Source organism: Aphelocoma coerulescens, chromosome 7 (genome assembly GCF_041296385.1).
Source record: "Aphelocoma coerulescens isolate FSJ_1873_10779 chromosome 7, UR_Acoe_1.0, whole genome shotgun sequence".
Lineage (NCBI taxonomy): Eukaryota > Metazoa > Chordata > Aves > Passeriformes > Corvidae > Aphelocoma > Aphelocoma coerulescens.
Genome location: NC_091021.1, coordinates 2,435,170 through 2,453,179, shown reverse-complemented (window position 1 = coordinate 2,453,179; position 18,010 = coordinate 2,435,170). Strand labels below are relative to the sequence as shown.

Below are 18,010 nucleotides of genomic sequence, written 5' to 3'. Positions count from 1 at the left end.
TCTCACAGCCAAGAGTCTTCCTGACCAGATCACACAGCCTGCAACCAGCCCACCAAACCCATGTGCCACTGGTTTCTGCAGGAATACAGCTGGCACGTATGGGAGCACCACAAGAAACTACAGGGTGGAGGCAATTTTGTTGTCCCTATCCACACGCTTTTCTTTTAATGCATAGGAATTTTCGAGTCCTCTCCATGCCAGAGATGCTCTGCAAGGGACGAGGAATGCTTTACTTTATTGTCAGCGATTTCTAACAGAGCACACTCTAAATACTGAGGAGGATTTTCCCAGAGAGGCTGCAGCCTTAAATTCGACTTTAGAGGAAGCTTTAGCTTTTTATAAAGGAGGCACTCAAACTGAAATCACTGGCAGGCATTACCGAGTGTTTTTTGGGCTGAGAGAAGACACAGAGGACTTTTAATTCCTGATTTCCAGGAGAGGTCATAAACAGTGCCCAAAAGTTTTGTTTTTAAGAAAGCATCTTTTCCTGTAGACTGTGCAAACACAATGCTGCACAGCACAGACAGAAGATGCAGGGAATCAAGGAGATATTAATGTTTTACTGACATTATTTGCAATTGCCTCTTATCTCTTGCAGCAATACAGTTATCTAAACCCAAAAGGAATCCAAGCAGCCCAGCACTGCCCTTAAACACCAAAATACAGCACAGAGCTCTGGGTGGTGCCAATCATCACTGCCCCAGTAACAGCGAGAGCCTGGCTCATCCCCTCCTCCCTGAGCAGCCTCTGCAGGAAGCTGCAGCTAAAAACCAGAAAAGCTTCATCTTGCCTTAATGGAAGTGGTTACCTTGGGGTACAGCTGGATCCCTGGCCTGCTGAATGAGACTGGGGTTTTTAGGATGGCTGATTCCCTGACCACCCCTGCTTTTTAAAGCCTGCAGTGAGTTGTGAAGTTACTTAAAGCTTGAGCTTTAAGAAAAAGGTTTTTCTTTTAAACCCTTTCCTTGAAAAAAAAAATCTCACTTTAACACACCTGCATCAGTGGATCACTGATGCTCAGAAGCATCAGTGACCTCAAAATTCAAGACTCCACCGTGATTTCTGGGCACTCAGTTGCTACTTGCAATTTCAGTGCAGCCCTGACTGTGGGCAGGGCTGTAAAAGCTTAAAGGCAAAAAAGAGGGGGTCTTTTTGTTAAATGTGCTCAAGATAAAAAATCCTAGGAAGAGAATGTGGTGAAAAACACATCCACAGCACCAAGAGTAGCTGCCATTGGGCAACTGGCTCACATGAAAGGCAGCATCCTGCTGCTTCCAAGCCCACTGGAGATGGAAAGGAGCAGCCTGGAATACCTGGATACTTTTAAAAGTTACAGCTCCCCAACCAAGAGAAGAGAGGGTCAGAAAAAGGAGACAAGGGCTGGGAAAACAGAGCAGAGAGAAATCCTAGCTAGCAGGAGTTAGTGCTCCCTGCACAGGCTTCTGCAGCCAGGGACGTGCAGCCTTCCCCTGCAACCCAGCAGGAGAATGTGCCTCGTCCAAGGGCACAGCCTGCTCCTGCCCCTGCACAGCTGAGGAGTAGTAAATAGTTAATTACATGGTACAGATAAGCACATTATGTGCAGCACGGCTCAATGCATTATGCACCACGGCTCGGGGGAGAAAACCAGCACAGGGGAACGAAGGGAGAGGAGGAGAAATTTGTGCTTCTTCAAGGAGCACTTGGATTTTGTGGAAGATCAGCGTTGGGATGAGGGTGAGCGGTTTCCCTTTGGAGTACCTTAAATAAACACATTTCTACACAGCACCAACATCCCTCAGAGCTTTTGCTGTGGATTCACAGGTGACAAATACGGCACAAATCTCTACCTGTTGCACTGAAATGCCAGGAGCGGCAAAGAAACCGAGGCACGCTGCATCCCACGGAAACGACCACACAACGCAAGCATTTCCAACCCCATCACCGGTACACCGCAGAACATCCAACCTCAGCTTGGAAAAGCCTGTCTGAAGGGGCACTTCTGGCTGCCTCCTCTTCCTGCGGCTCAGGAATGGGAAGACAAAGACGCCAGGGCAGTAATTAAACATTTGCAACAAAAGGCACGGACGCCAAGCAGAACGAGCACGCCTCACCTAAGCAAGCAGGGAATCCCACACAGAGCAGGCTGCGTCCCACAGCATCACCACCTCGCTGCTCCTGAGGCCAAGTGCGATGTTTTACTGTGTCCCAGTGCCCTGGAATCTTTTCTCCTTTTGATTCCCTACTGCTGTGTCGCCAGCGAAGCCAAGCTGGAGCCTCGCCGGGTCTCAGGGAGAGAGGTGAAGCCGCGGGGGAGGCGGCCGGGGCTGCGCGCCCGTGCCCAGCGCAGAGGGGAATCCCGGGGAGCCTCGCCCGCCGCCCCACCGGCTCCGGGGAAGTTGTGTCGCGGCGGCCGCACTTACCCAGGACGAAGCAGAGGAAGCGCCGCGGGAGCAGGGCCATGGCCCCGCGGCAGGAGCGGCTCCGCTCCCGGGGCCGGGCGGGCTCCGCGCCCGCGGCGCTGCGCGAGGGGCGGGCCCGGGGCGGGCGCGGCCCCGCCCGGCTCCTGCTCCGCTCCCGCTCCGCTCCCGCCCGGCTCCCGCTCCGCTCCCGCTCCGCTCCCGCCCGGCTCCCGCTCCGCTCCCGCCCGGCTCCCCCGACGGCAGCGCGGGGCAGAGGAGGGGGAAGCGCTGCGGAGCCCAGGGTCTCCTTATCGCCATCTCGTCACCGCAGCCCAGAGCCGCGGCAAAGGGAGCAAACAGCTCCAAAGGAAAGCACGGAGAAGTCCTTCCTCACGCGCTTTCCTTAGCCCCGCTTCTATCTCCACCGAGGGAATTTCTCCCTAGCTAAAAAATCCTACCTTCCCCCTTTCTAGTGTTGAACATACACATGCAACACACTTCTAAGGAGAAAAGAAATGTTTTGTGGTTTTCACTTTATTTATTTTTCAACCGAGTGTAACATCGTTCCCGAGTTCCTACAGCTCCACCTGCAGCTCGTTCCCGAGCTGTGCCTGAGCAGCAGAGCCTGCCCGGGCCCCTCAGGTGCTCTGGATCAGGACACGCCCGTGAGAGCAGGACAGGACTCCGCCTGCAGCGAGGTCACTGCCCCACAAATCGGTTCTCTCGCACTTGAAGTCAGTTCTCCCTTTCAAAAGGAGATCAATAAAACAGAAAATGTGAAGGAACACCACAGTGTGCTAACTCGAGTCCTTTCACATCGTGCACACTTTGCTTTCCCAAGAGGAAAAGAACAGTTCGAAGGCCAGAGATCCAGTTCTTCCTAAACGACTAGCACCTTGCAGAAGTGTTAATAGTTTAGAAAGAACTACGGAGCCAAAGTCGGGGAACAGAAACAACAACAGCTGTTGGTAAGCAGAGCAAAGACGTGGCAGAGCAAAGCCTGGGGCTGCTTTCATGCTTTCCATCACACTCCAGGAGGACACCAAAGCTGAGGCCTCACCTGCAGCACCAGGACCAAGGGCACAGCACAAAGCCAGGGCTCTGACAGCAGCTCTGCCACGAGCAGAGGGAGCAGGAGAGGTCTGAAAACAGCACAACATTGGCCCAACTTTTTTGAAGAACAAATTTTAACCTTTGCTGACAGTAAACAAGGCTGCTCTTTCCAGCAGCAATGGCAGCAGGATCTAGGAAGAAGTACAACAAAGAGACTGAGTTAGTAGAGCTGAGCTTTGAACAGAATCTCCTTCTCTTAAATGTATTACATACTTGTTCCTTACTGTGGAAAGATGGGGATTCTTTTTCTCCCCATTACTTACTAATGACTTGGCTATTTCACACCTCCCTCATGATGGAAGTAAAAATTATTCTAAGTCATCATCTCCCTCACAAAGCAACAGGAAAAAAATACTGTAATAGGAACACTTAGGACTGCAGAGCCCACACACCATTTAAAAACCAAATAATCACTCCACAAGGAAAGCACAACACATTTCCAGGCTGTTAAAACCTTACTGACTGAAAATGCTTCCAAACGTAAGATTTTATTTTTTGGGGGATGAGTTTCTGTTCCTATCTGCGGTCCTGGGAAAGTCAGACAGTTGATTAATATGGAGCTTTTCCTTTTTGGAGCAAACCTGGTAGTGGGCACTGCTAGGAGGAACCTAAAGCACCAAGGTGAGCACCCAGCTGAGCAGGAGACCAAAACAAGGATGGATAGACAGACACATCCCTGGAGTTCTGGGCTGTGGTTTCAGCATGTTCAGCTTGCTGCAGACTCCTGCAGTGCCACATGATCGTGCACGGAGATCAGTGTGAGAACACTACAAGACAATCTGATTCTGTCTGATTTCTAGTCCAGAGCTGGCCCTCAGACACCAGACAGAAATCATCCATGTCTGGAAGCAGAACTGAGCCCGTGCTGGGATTTCTTTATGGAAGGCTACACAAGGCCTGGCCGTTAGGTGTCAGCTTTGTACCAAACATGTGCCAACACCCTCTACGAAGTCCATCAGTGAAGCAGTTCAATAATTAATTACCCAGCACACCAAGTCTTAGTGCACAGAGCCAACCCTTTTACAGCTCCCAGTCCTTAGAAATAAATCAGTGCTCCAGCGGATGCATCCTGGTACCTCCTGCAGGGCTTTAGGCTAAGTTAACCCAGTCAGGCTATAGAGCTACACAAACTCAGGTGGGTTTATTCCCCTGCAGGCTGGAATCTCACCTTTTTCATTGCTTCTCCTGCCCACAACAGTGCATCCATGTCCTCAGAATGGCAGAGGCCTCTTCCTCAATAGAACTGATGGCCATGCCACTCAGGACACCTTTGTGGTTTTTCCTCACCTCCTGCACAGAGTCCGCAATTCTCTCTCTGTGGGAATTCAAGAAGTAACTGTTTACTACATCACATTTTGTGCACCACATTTAGCACTTAGCTACCATGGATATTGGCTCCATAAAAAGAAATCCAAATATCTCACCTGTTAAACTCTGGATACCTTTCTTGAAGCCTCTTTATTAACTTGGTAAAGCTGCTCAAGTTCAGTGCATAAGGAGAAACAAATACACCACCTGAATTAATACAGGGACAAAGGCAATCTTCTCCAGGATCCTAGAATTGCATCAAAATAAGGACAAAATAAAGGGGTTAAGTGTTGCACTTGTAACACAACATCTCTTTCCTACTAATAAGATCCTAGTCCCACAGAATGGTTTGGGTTGGAAGTCACCTTAAAGCTCATCTTATTCCTGCTACTTAAAATTAGATCCAATTACCATTTCCCAAAGGACCAGCATGTTTAAAGGGAAATCCCCAAAGACAGCAAATCTGTATGGTTTATGAGAACAGCACCAGCAATTGCTAAATTGCCCTTTACTCTCCAAGGCCCAAGATGAGCCAATACAAAACACTCTGTTTGTATATAGAGATTTCTTAGATTTATGCTAAAAAATCCCAGAGTTTCTTTCCCATCCATCATCCCAAAATCTTTCCTGTATAAAACCACATGACATTTATGTAAAAAAAAAAAAAAGGTGTTACAAGGTGAAAAATCTAGTGCAAATGGGTAAATTCCAAACTGTCCCAGGATTAAAAAAAACCCCAAACAACCAGGTGGAGTATCACAATTTGATGCAGGGGCAAAAGAATGGTGCTTTCACTCTTCTGCCACATGCCAGAAATTTATTACCAATACATAAAACACATTTTCCTATGCTAACATAATTTTCTATGTATTAAATGTTATGAGACAAGAAGATTCAAGGCTCTTAGCCTGCCCTACAAAGGACTGTTAGTAATAATTACTCACAGTTTGACTATCTCCAAGAAAAGAATGTGCCAACTCTTGACTTCAGATCAGGGCACTTAGTAGTAAATGTAGAGTGTGAAAGAAGCCTTAAAGAGAAAAGACATTTGTACTACAAATTAAGAACAGACCTACCTCAGACACTGAGGGTTTTGGGCCATCAACATGAACAGAAGAATGGTCATTCCCACTGTCCACTGTCTTGACTTCTAATAATAAAGGTAAGAAAGCAAAGAGTTACTAACTCTTCTTGAGCTAACATCTTCTCTGTAGATTTTGGAAAGCCTAGAGAGAAAACCTTAAAAGAAACTAAGGGAAAGAAAATCTTGTAACAGCAAACGAGTGTCCTGAGAAGCACAAGAGTTCAGTTTGTGAAATCTCTTTTCCCTGAGTGTTCCCTGAGATTTGAAGAGGCAGAGGAAAAACAGCTCTGAAGTAACAGGTACTGAAGGCTGGTACAGAAAGGCCCCCAAGCTCTCTGCCTTCAGCACACTGGGCCTTCTCACCAGACCCATCACTGTGACCCAAGTCTCCAAACACAAACCATTTGCATTTAACTCTCAAGAGTCCAGCACGGGAAGGAAGCAGAAAGAGGAGGAAGAGGAGAAAAAAAGGAAGATTTCCACCTATGTGATTAGCTGGGAATTTACCAATTAGAGTTTAAGCACTGGAGGTGAAGTTTTCAAGGAAAAACATGGATGGATGAAAACAGCTGAGTATCTACAAGGATTCACTGCTAGTGAATGAGAAAGTAAGTCTGAAAACCAGCTGGCATTTTTTCCAAGTTTACTTGGAAACAAGGAATGGACTACTCCAATAATAAACACCATTATTTGGTATATCAGCTTAAACCACATGACTTTACCTCTTGAATCAATTGAGTCTTGTTTTCCTGGTTGCTTTTTCGTTTCTTTGCACATTACTGAAATATCTGCCACTGACAAGTCTTCCTTTGCATCAAACCAATACTCACTCCTTTCCTCATCTTTCACACAGCCTTGGCAGTTGGGATAAAATTCAGTGTGTTAAAATTCAAAACCATGGTATGATGCTACATAAATGAGTACCAGATTTCTGTGCTGAAGAGGATTCCAGCTACCTACATCTCTTGGAACTACATTTCAAAGAGGTGATACTTACTAGTTTGGAATTCTAAATTAAATAGAATTTTTTTAAAGATGTAAGTAATAGTATAGAACTCTCTATTATTACTTATCAATAAATTTTGATAGCTCATATGTAAGGATTCCATCACAGAAAGGACAGCTGTGTTACCATATATATGTTTTACACAGGGTTTGTCTTCTCCCCCCCAAAACTTAGCTCACAAATGAGGGATTATTTTTACTAGAAGCAGATCACTCACCACGTTCCAGAGCCTGAGCTTTAGGCTGTTCTTCCCATGTCTCAGGGGAAGCACTTGGCTGATCACCATCATTCTGTGACTTGTCCTACAAACACCATTCAGTTACAGCACAGCACCCCCACCTGATTATAAGCTATTTTTCAGAAAACCAGCCCATGAAGCAGGTGAATTTAATAAAGTTAACCGGCTGATCAAAATAACTGGGAGGTTCTTGAAGTTATTTTGAAAGGGCAATTAAAACTGTGTAAATATGAGCTGCATTTGCCATTAGTGGCAGAGGATCCCAGGCTGAGAGCCCTGCAGACTCTGATCACATTTGCAGGTACCTAAAAGGAGAAAATGCTCCTTGACATCAACATCTCAAAACTCACCAGTGAAGAATTCCCTACCATATTGAAAGAAATCCCCTTTTCTTGCACTTTTGGTTCTTCAAAGTCAGCTTTCCCTTCACCTGAAAGATCACTAAACACATCCAAGAATTTCATACCAAATATTGTACAACAATCCTAAATTCTACAGTAGCTTAAATATTTCCAAAAGCTCACAGTGAAATAATCATACTTAATAAACCTTGGCTTTTAAAATTATGTCTCAATAGCTTTCTGTGTGATGTTCTGATGCATTCCTTACAATCTGAAATATCTGTGCAACTTTTACTCATTATTTACAAAACAAAAACTAATTGCCTTGCCTTTACTTTTTCTTGGTTAACTTTATTCATGCTTAACAGGAAATTTCAAACAGTCTCTGTCAGTTTACCCAGTTCAGTAAAAACTTACTGCCGAATTTGTTTATATCTCCACTTACAGAAAGTCACTGGACATGCTTCCTGAGCATGTGGTATCATGGATCTGCCTGAAATACTAAGTTATTTTTCTATCATTCTTCATATCTGAATGATAATCTAAGCAGAACAGCTTAATATTATCTCTTAATATTATCTATATGCTTAATATTATCTCTGCTGGCAGCAAAGTCTTTTTGGGTTTTTGTGGTTTGGGTTTTTTTTTTTTTGGTTGGTTTTTAAGACAGATGCCATTATTATGATTGGAGACAAAGTTTTTTAGTAGTGAAAGCAGGGAACCAGGAAAATGACCTGCATGTCGAAAACTTTTGCTATGAAGATAGTAAAGACACTCCCTAGTTTGCATACTAGAACACTACAGAGGAAAAATGCCCTTAAAATAAAATCATTGTACCCACAGGGCAATGCTCATCTTTCAACTAAACAGCCTGGAACAACAAGATACATCCTGAAATAAAGAACTTTTAGTTTAACATCTTATAAACTCATTCCTCATTTAACTTAGTAAGCACAACAACAAATGAAAGCTACTTACTCAGAGTAAAGGCTCTTTCTGAAAAACTGTCAAAAAAAAGGAGAAAAATGTACCTGAATTTTGTCAAGATAACAATTTATATTAAAAACATGAAACAATTAAGAAATTACCTTGGAGGGGGTATACAGGGAAGAGATTGGGGGAAACTTCAGCTCAACTGACAGTGGTGGAAGTTCATTTAAAGGTATGCCCATGTTTATTTCCATTCTCATATTGCTGTAATTATTGTCCAGCTCATCCAAAACCAACAGGAGAGATGAATGTAACTCAGTCTTTTCCTCACATCTAAAATATGGGTAAGAGAACAACATCAACTTAGACAGATGTTTCATTGATTTTACTGCTTCTGGAAATGCCCAAAGATTCTACAAGGTTTAAAGATTCCTCTACATTATACCACAACACCAATTAACAACTATACTGTGCATCACTTGGGTTTCATTTCTGGGAAAAAAAAGCTGGATTTTGGGACTGTGAATGCCACAAAAGAAAAAAATATTAAGGCTGGAAGTAAGACTTGGGGGTCCTCTTGGGGACCACTAATTATAAACACTCCTAGAAGCTACAGATAGAATCTACCAGTACCATTAGCAATTTTTGCCTGATAACCAGTTATCCATTTAATTTAAAAGGACATTAAAGTACGTGCCTCCCAAAATACATGTTTTCCTCCAAAGCTAGCTCATAAACCTTCCAGCAGTGCTGGTAGCACATGTCATAATGGACAGCCAGGAGCTGCAGCTCTGCTTCAGTCGCTCTCTGCAGGATGTTTTGACAGCAGCTTGATGCAGAATCCTTCCTGGTTTGCTTATTGGGATGCTCTGGCCTTTAAAATAATAACAACAATAACAGAATATTGATTCCAGGATTTCAAGATTTTGTTTACGTTCGTGGTGTTTTATTGTGAAGCAAGGAGCCTGCCAGAAGCCATTTCTGGTATTATTTAAGGAAAATCCTATTTAGCCCACAATAACAATTTACAGCAGCATTACAGTCAGTTCTACTTGAGACAGGGAAACTGCACAAGCACCATAATAATTTCTATCAAAAAAGTGAAGCCTTAAGAACAAAAAGAAACTTAGCAACACTGTGCATCTGCAAATGCACTCCTTTTGTTTTCACAGCCATTGAATAATTTAGGTTGGAAAGGATCTCTGGAGGTCTGCAACTGCAGAATGAGGCTGGTTTGGTCTTTGTTCAACTTCAGGAGGTCTTCAGCTGACTCTTCTCACCTGTCCAGGTCCCTGCAGCAGAAACTGCAGCCCAGCAAGCTTTTAATACCATCAATTTTGCCAAGCCACAGACAACCTCTCCATCATAAAAAACCCCTCTTATTCAGAATCTCAAATTCCAAACTAAGAACAACTCCTGACCCACCTGTTGGTGCCTGCCTTCCAGTCACGGATAAACAGATGATCTTCTGATTCCTGCTTTTCCAAAAAAAAAAAGTAAAAAGTTACAGATTAACATCCATGCAGACAAGTTAAAGTTAAAAGGAGTTCTATCAAACTGGTTTGGTGGCCCCTGTTTTGTTCCAATTACCTGAATGTGCGAGCTCTGAGCTCTGAAGGGCCATTTTGTCTTGGAAGCAGCATCCACGAAGGTTTGACCCAGCCATCCCAGCGGCTGAGTTTTGTTCATCATCGTTACTTCTGTGTTAACTGCCCTGGAGCAGAGACAAACCTGGGCACTGCTGCTTCTGCTCACTGGGGAGCCAGCTCTGCCATCAGAGCCGGCCTGCACAACCACGGAAACACTGGGAACGCTCTTCAGGCCTTCATGATGCTCCGGCTTCCCAGCGCTGCAGCTTCCACCAGGGGATTTCCCTGCAGCTTCCATGCCAGCATCAGGATTCTTGCTAGGGAGGATCTCAGAGACTGGGAACTGGCTTTCAGCATCCCCTGCAGTGCTGTCAACACCGCGTGCGTGCACCGCAGGTTTTTCACAGCTGCGGAAATCGGAGGACTCTGCACGTTTGTCAAGCTGGGCCTTTTCCCTGTGGAGCAGGAAAGGAATGTCTGGCTCCACTGCCACGCTGTGGATGGGTCTGTCGCTCTTCCCAGACTCTTCTTCCCTTGCAGTGATTTGGAGTGGCACCTTGTCACCAATCAGTGGCATGTCCTTCACCTCTCCAATCTCCCTCTGCTCAGAAAACTCACTCGAGTTATTCTTATCCTCCTCATACTCCTCGTGGGCACTGAGATACTCCAGCTGGGAGTCTTCAACTAAATCTTCACCCAGATAGGAGGTCTGAGTGAAGCAACTCCTTTTGCTGCCCTTTTCCACTTCCATGGCACCAACACGCTCTCCTCCTCCTCCTCCTCAGAAGGAATCCACACAATTCACTTCCACTGCAACCTCTCAAAGTCGCTGGTTTGGCTCGTCCTACCTTAATAAAAATTAAAAAAAGCTCAAGATGCTCTATGGTATACAAAAGGACAAAAAAAAAAAAAATACATTAAATTAACCATCCTATTTTCACCTACTGCATGGTACTGGAGCAGTTAGGAATTCTACAGCACATTCCTAAAGAAATCCCAAGAGCTCATTTCTGAATTGGTGGAATCCCTGTTGATACACAGTCAGCTGTTTACATCACACAGTACACAAAGTGGTCAAATAAAGGTTACTTATGTCAAGGAAGAGGTGAACTTTGAGCTGTGTACCTCCCAAAAAACTAAAAACCCCTTAGGTGTTGGAAATTAAAGCATACTCCTCTTAATTCTGGGGAAGCAAGAAAAAACTGTTACCAAGGACAAAACCCTAAGAAAACATGAGAATCTTTACAACCAGAAAGGAACACAAGAAGGTCATTTAGCAATAGAAGAAAGCTGGACAATTTACCAGACCAAAGCAGTACACCTGCTCTGAACTTACAGCAAACCCAGTTTAGTAACAAACACCAACAAAAAGCAAAGAAGTGTATAGGGATGGAGGATGCTCTTTGTGAAGCTTGTTTCTTAGGAATACTGTCAATTCTTCTCTGCCTTCCCTCAGAAGCTTCTAACGAAGAAAGGAATACATAAAATCATTACCCGTATTTCTCAATCATGTCTGCTTTCCAAACTACTTAAATGACACATCCCAACTTTAGTCACTGTCTCTGACAGCCCTTCCCCGGGGGGACACTAAGGATTAATATTCGAATGTTCAAATATTCAAACCTTCCACTATCCCAGTTGCTCCAAGCTCCATCCAACCTGGTCTGGAACATTTCCAAGGTTCAGTTATACCCTTCTACAATCATTTTTGCCTCAAAAACGTTGTCTTTTTTTACTACGCTGAATTTACCTTCACCCCCTAACTGAAGCTTTGAGCAGCTCCGTGGAATTAAAAGTCGAACGCTGCCAAAGTACATCCCAGATGCCTGTACAAAATCTCATCACTATTATCACAAAGAAGTGGCTTTTCTCCCTCACTTTTCCCTTGAGAACAAGAACCGAAACACCTCCACGTCCCAGGTAAGTTACAACAACCTTCCTGTCGCTACTTGTGACACAACCAAACGCCGAACCACAGCCGAGTCCGTCCACGCTGCAGCGCTGGCTGAGGGCGGGGGAGCCCTCAGGGCAGCCCAGTGCTCCCGCTCGCCCAGGGGGAGCCCTCAGGCGGGGGAACGACGTCTCACCGCAGCTCCAGGGCAGGCTGAGGCACGGTCCCGCTGCCCGGACGAAGCCCCCGGGCCCGGCCGGGCCCGCTCCCGTTACCGACTCCCCGCCTCTCACACGCGGCGGCGGCGGCGCCCCGATCCCACCACACCCGCGCCCAACGCCCGGCGCCGCGCCCCGCGCTCATTGGCTGCGGCGGGCAGCGCTCCGACGCCTGATTGGCCGGCGCGGAGCCCGCTCTCGCCGCGCGCGGCTCCTCCCCCTTCCCCTCAGAGTCGGTGCCGCCATATTCTCCCAGAATCGGTGCCGCCGTGTCCCCTCAGTGTCGGTGTCGCCATCTCCCCTCAGAAGCAGTACCGCCGTGTCCCCTCACGGCCCCTTCCCTCCCCTCACGGCTCTCCCGCCGCTGAGCACTGAGAGACCGAAGCGCATCCGGCGGGGAGGGTGCGTAGCAGCCCTTGTACGGCTACTCCAGAATCACAGAATATCCTGAGCTGCGAGAGACCCACAAGGATCATGGAGTCCAACCCCTGGCCCTACAGAGGCACCTCAACAATCCCTCCCTGTGCCTGAGAGCATTGTCCAAACTGGCAGCTCCTTGAACTCTGCTTTGGGGCCGTGACCATTCCCTGGGGAGCCTGTTCCGTGCCCAACCACCCTCTGGGGGAAGAACTTTTCCTAATATCCACCTCAAACCTCCTCTGGCACATATTAAAACCTACCTGAAAGTTTTCAGCCTGAAGGAATGCGCTACAGGAGCGGAGGCAAACACAGGCACCTACCTGCCACACAGGTACATGTTACTTGTGCAAGGGGCTCTGCTTCTTCCTTTAAACACGTATGTAGAGAGGTTGGAATAGTGTGTAAAACATCACTCAGCTGCCTACAACGAACTTCCAACCACATGCGATGGTTTAGAGCAACTAAAGCCAAGACGAGCAGTGCCTTAGTCTCTTTCATGTAAGTGACCACTCTGGCAACACATCAGGGCAAGAGGACATTTAATACTAAAATAACATATTTTTGATGATCCTGTTGTGATGGAGACTCTGTGCTGTGAAGGATTCTTCCAGGGAAAGCTACTTTGTGGGTTACCTCTGTGTTCACCATAAATAAAAGCGGAAAATTAATCCAGTTAGGAACAGCCTTCAGATTTCTCCTGGTGGGAGGCTGTCTCTGTACTCCCCAAGTGCACCTGGCCATTAAAATGTCAAAATTTGGAGGTGCAGGTGCACCCTGCCACTAAAAATGTTGATATCTGGAGGTGTATGTGCAGCCTGCCATTAAAAATGTTGATGTTTGGAGGTATGTCTCACACCAGTGCCCTCAGTCACACAAGCCCCTGAACGTGTACATTTCCCAACCAGTGTTGCTCATGTTTGGTGTGATCCTGCAGCAAGGTGTTGAAAAGGAAAACAAGCTGTTACACCCGTATCACCCGAAAAGTCTGTATTTTCCAAGAGAATTTGTACTGCTAACAACAGCACGGACAGACCACTCCATAAAAACTACCCAAACAAGTGACATTTTATTGGCGAGTTCTGTTCATAATGAATTTCCTTTTCCACGCTCACATCTCCTAACAGAGCGATTGGGGAAAAAAAAACCCAAACCAAAACAAAAACATTTTGGGTAACATTCCATTTGCAAATGATAAAAGCCATTTAACATTTGAAAATAAAACACAGGGTAACAAATTGAAACAGAAGCTATAGGAAAACCCATCCTGGTTCCCCCAGGAGCTGTTCCTCGCCCGGCTGCCGCCACCTCGGTCCCGCTCTCAGGGCACCGAGGTGCTCTCATTTGGAGCTCAAATAAAAGGATTGGGACATGTGCTATTCTTACCATTCAAAGCCCTGTTGTTGTACATTCTTCACAGAAAAACATAGAACAGTTTGCAGTAAACCAACCAGTTCTTTTTCTTCCCTTACTCTAACGCTAAGTCATACTGGAAGTCAGGGGAGGGGGGTGGGAAATGTGGCTTCAACATTCACCTACTTTATCACACACAAAGGTTTCTACTAAGAGCATATCCAGGTTGAAATACACATCTGATTTCCGTCATGAGGTTAATGCTTATGGGGTGCGAGATGAAATCTACTTCGAAATGACAAACACATCCCTTTTTGATGAACAAAGTGTTGTTTTTTGCCTTTTGGACCAAGACGTGGTTGCTGGGTTGTTTCTCCTGAACCTTGCCAGGAGAGGCAGCTTTCACTGCTGCCACAAATGAAAAGATGACTGGTGGCAATCACGCACCTTACCATTGTAAGGTGTTGTATTTAGCACGTTTGTTTGCGTTCTGAAAATCCCTTAGCTTGTTTTTTGGGCCCCAGAGGCTTTGTACACCAGAAATTACACAAGTCAAGCACAGCAAATTGTAAATTGGTATCCACAGCCATTTTGAGGTATTCCACAAGAAACCTGGCTCTGCACCTGAATGTTCCTCTCAAAAACAATTAAAAAAAAATGAACCCAAAGCCCTAACTGGAGTGGAAATTTAATTTAAAAAGATTCCTTCCATCCCCATGTTTCACCACATTTCATCAACAAGGACATACTTAATTTGCCAGGGGCACAAAAAAAAGCCGCCTTCATCCTTTTCCTGGAATAATAATTTCAGTACTTCATTCCTAGATTTCCTTGTGCACTTGGAAGAGATGAAGACGAGGGTGTTGTTTTCTAGCCAAACCAGAGAAACACATTCAGACAGTGGTTTTGGTTTATTTAATTTGTGAAGGTGCTCGAGGAAGATACCAGCGATCCCCTTGCGTTGAGAATAGCAGCGGTTCCTACGCTAACCTCCCATCTGCGAGGAAGAGGCTGAGGAAAGACCGGGATTGCAGGGTCTGAAGACCAAGTTAGGAAGAAATGTGATCTCCTGGGTCTAGATTTGGCTTGGTAGAACCTCTTGAGGCAGTCAAGGTTGCTCCCGTGGGACAGCAGATGCTGCTTCACCACATGAGCAGATCCCAAAGGGACTGGCTTTCCTGTTAGGGCTGAAGTGGGATGGGCAGCTTTATTCCTCGGGCAGCTGCTGCTCTCCTTTGAGTAGTACATTCAGAATGAGTTCCAATAAACCAGAGCTGTAGTGCCAGTCGTGTGCCATCTTTACACACACAAGAATCGTCTGCAACATCTTAATTGGTTACTCTGCTCTGCATGAGAAGGGGAAAACCTTCGCAATGATCTCAGAAGGAAATAACTCACTACTTCTGTAGTTGTAGAAAACCCATAGGCAGTAATATTTTCTAAAGTGCTTCTTTACTTATCAGTTGCTCTTTTAAAAATCAGACTTGTATTTTGTAGCGGCATCGTTTTCTATTAGGTCACGGACCAGTAGATAGTTTCTGATGTAAAAAACCCATTACATACTTTGTTTAAGCAAATGACACTTGCTTTGATAAATGCACCAAAGAGAGTGATCTGAGTGCAAACCCCACCACTTCTGAAAACATGGCCTTATGCTGGTTTATTAATGCAACCTTACATCCTTTAAAAGTCATTTACTTCAACTCCAAGAGTAGGGATTAAATAATACAAATAAAAATTGAAAATGCAATGAAGCTATTGCCTATTTACCCTGAAATAAAAGAGTCTCACGATTCTACTGGTGCAAAAATCCCTCCAAACACATTTGTTTTATTGGCAAAGTCATTTAAGGTCACTTTTGCTTCCAAGACCATCTTCTTCCATGGTTTCCACTGAAGGAGTTTTGCTTTGTAATGGCTTGTGGTTCCACAGTGATTTGTAAATGAAAAACCTACTATGAATAACTCTACCGTAGTCACTAAATTACAGATACTGTCATGAGCAAAGTCCCAAACTTACAGTGTTTAAAATTTTCAGCAAGACACAAAATTCCAGTCAAAGTGTTTTCTTTGAGTGCCATTTTAAATGGCAATAAATGGCTGCTGTGCCCTCTGGATGGAGAATTCCATGTGCTTCTTATGTATTGTACCTCGAATGTCCCCAGAGCTCGGTGTGGAAGGGCTCCTGCGGGCACAGCCACTTGGATCAGCTCCTCCTATGGATGTAGTGCAGCAGGCTTGGATCTGCGCAGGGAGACCCCGGCTGGGAGGCACGGAGCAGATGTTGGGGTGGCCTGATCTCAGAAGGCAATGACACGAAGCGTCCCGGGCAGCAGGACACAGAAGCAGCTGCGACGTCGTTCCGGTTCCAAGTAGTGGTGGTTCCCGTGGGAGGGGGTGGCTATTGCTGGGACAGCAGAGCGCTCCGGTTGGCCTTCATCTTCTCCAGCCGCTTCACCAGGTGGCCATTGCTGACCTCCAGCTCTTCGGTTTTATCCAATGCTGAACGAAGCTGAAGGAAGGAAGGAAGCAGAAAAAAACCCTGTAACTGTCACCGTGTTATCCCTTTCCAAAGGCAAAGCAAGCAAGTTACCAACACTAACTGATCATATTAACTTGGAGCATAAAGCAGTTGAAAATTTCTTTAGCATTGTTAAACTGCTTTGAAGGTCACACACACACACAGGTATTTAAGCACACTGCCAAGAACCCAGGGTCTTTACAGAAAGTTGAACAAAGAAGGCCAAGTTAAGAAGAAATGTGGTCTCCCAAGCCTGGATTTGAATGTGTCCAACGGAGGGTGACAAGGCTGGCGAAAGGCTTGGAACGCAAGCCCTACAGAGGAACGACTGAGGGAGCTGGGGTTGTTTAGCCTGGAGAAAAGGAGACTCAGAGGTGACCTTATCACTCTCTGCAACTCCCTGAAAGGTGGTTGTAGTCACATGGGGATTGGTCTCTTTTTCCAGGAAACAACTGACAGAACAAGAGGACAGAGTCTCAAGCTGTGCCAAGGGAAATTTAGGTTGGATGTCAGGAAAAGGTTTTTTTACTGAAAGAGTGATAAAGTTCTGGCATCATCTGCCCAGGGAGGTGGTGGAGTCACCATCCCTGGATGTGTTTAAAAAAAGACTGGATGTGACACTCTGTGCCATGGTTTAGTTGAGGTGTTAGGGCATGGGTTGAACTCAGTGATCTTGAAGGTCTCTTCCAACCTGGTCATTCTGTGATTCTGTGATTTGGCTTGATAGAAGCATGTGTTTTGAGGCAGTCAGCATGAACAGAAGGCTACTCCTGTGGAACAGGAGATGCTGCTTCACAGAATTTCCCTCAATCCAGAGGCATGAGGCTCTGGGTGACGTACACCTGTCTCACTGCTCAGCTTTTATGTTTCTGGTTCCCAGAACTATATCCACAGCTGTGACTTGGAGCCTCAGTTTCCCGTAAAACCCACCACGGGGTCAGGGTAGGGAAAGAGAGGTGGACTGCACAGAGCAATATTTACAGGCAGCGAAGCACAAGGAGTATTTAGAACAAGCAAGGAGCCACACTGAATAAAAAAAAAACGCCTCAGGGAGGATAAAGGTATTGAGGCTCTAAGAGACAGAGGCATGGACAGAGTCTGCAGACAGCCACACTACCCCAAACAGGCGTGAACAGATTGGCAGAGCAAGAAAAACAGACTCACAGAGAGCAACTCACATCCCTTTAGCAAGGCAGTACAGGAAGGAATGGTGAAAAGGCAGCGGGAGCTCACAGCCATGACTGTTACTCCAGTTTGAGTGCTGCAAGTTTGGTTGCACTTTTAGAAGGAGTAACTAAAGCAATAAAAAAAAATTAGATGCTTATTCCTTGCTGTACCAAGAAGGGTGGTTCCTCCTCTAGAACACCCCAGAGAGGCAGGTTTCCCCACATGGAGCAAGCTGACCTGTGACAGCTTGCAGGTGGAGTTACCTCTCTCTGCAGTTTGCGCTTCTCTGCCTTCAGTTCGTCTTCTACTCGCTCAGCATTTTCAGCAGCAGTTTTGTATCGGGCTACCTGGCCTTCCAGTCGTATTACCTGAGGGGAAGGCAAAGGTTGGGAATTAGAAGCTGTACCAAGAAGTTACTCTGAAGCTTTACTCTTCCACAAGTTCTCAAGGAATA

At 45.8% G+C, this 18,010-nt stretch overlaps 2 protein-coding genes across 4 annotated transcripts in view; both read right to left on the bottom strand.

Moving 5' to 3' along the window:
• The window catches only part of LOC138113294 (RNA-binding protein 44-like), a 30,103-nt gene extending 17,906 nt beyond the window's left edge, over nucleotides 1–12,197 (bottom strand). Inside the window, exons 1-13 of the mRNA XM_069021453.1 lie at nucleotides 12,078–12,197; nucleotides 9,992–10,834; nucleotides 9,827–9,879; nucleotides 9,099–9,275; nucleotides 8,560–8,734; nucleotides 8,450–8,475; nucleotides 7,481–7,571; nucleotides 7,110–7,194; nucleotides 6,609–6,740; nucleotides 5,879–5,952; nucleotides 4,919–5,049; nucleotides 4,670–4,809; nucleotides 2,403–2,669 (exon numbers count right to left, since the gene is read on the bottom strand). Of these exons, the coding sequence (XP_068877554.1) occupies nucleotides 2,403–2,669; nucleotides 4,670–4,809; nucleotides 4,919–5,049; nucleotides 5,879–5,952; nucleotides 6,609–6,740; nucleotides 7,110–7,194; nucleotides 7,481–7,571; nucleotides 8,450–8,475; nucleotides 8,560–8,734; nucleotides 9,099–9,275; nucleotides 9,827–9,879; nucleotides 9,992–10,741 (2,101 nt within the window). The 5' untranslated portion in view covers nucleotides 10,742–10,834; nucleotides 12,078–12,197. The remainder of the gene's footprint in view (nucleotides 1–2,402; nucleotides 2,670–4,669; nucleotides 4,810–4,918; nucleotides 5,050–5,878; nucleotides 5,953–6,608; nucleotides 6,741–7,109; nucleotides 7,195–7,480; nucleotides 7,572–8,449; nucleotides 8,476–8,559; nucleotides 8,735–9,098; nucleotides 9,276–9,826; nucleotides 9,880–9,991; nucleotides 10,835–12,077) is intronic.
• Nucleotides 12,198–13,559: 1,362 nt separating this feature from the next.
• LRRFIP1 (LRR binding FLII interacting protein 1) overlaps nucleotides 13,560–18,010 on the bottom strand; it is a 102,793-nt gene continuing 98,342 nt past the window's right edge. For all 3 annotated transcript variants that reach the window (XM_069021738.1, XM_069021741.1, XM_069021740.1), the window contains 2 exons: nucleotides 17,820–17,924; nucleotides 13,560–16,380 (listed from right to left, as the gene is read on the bottom strand). In XM_069021738.1, the coding sequence (XP_068877839.1) occupies nucleotides 16,270–16,380; nucleotides 17,820–17,924 (216 nt within the window). In that variant the 3' untranslated portion in view covers nucleotides 13,560–16,269. The remainder of the gene's footprint in view (nucleotides 16,381–17,819; nucleotides 17,925–18,010) is intronic.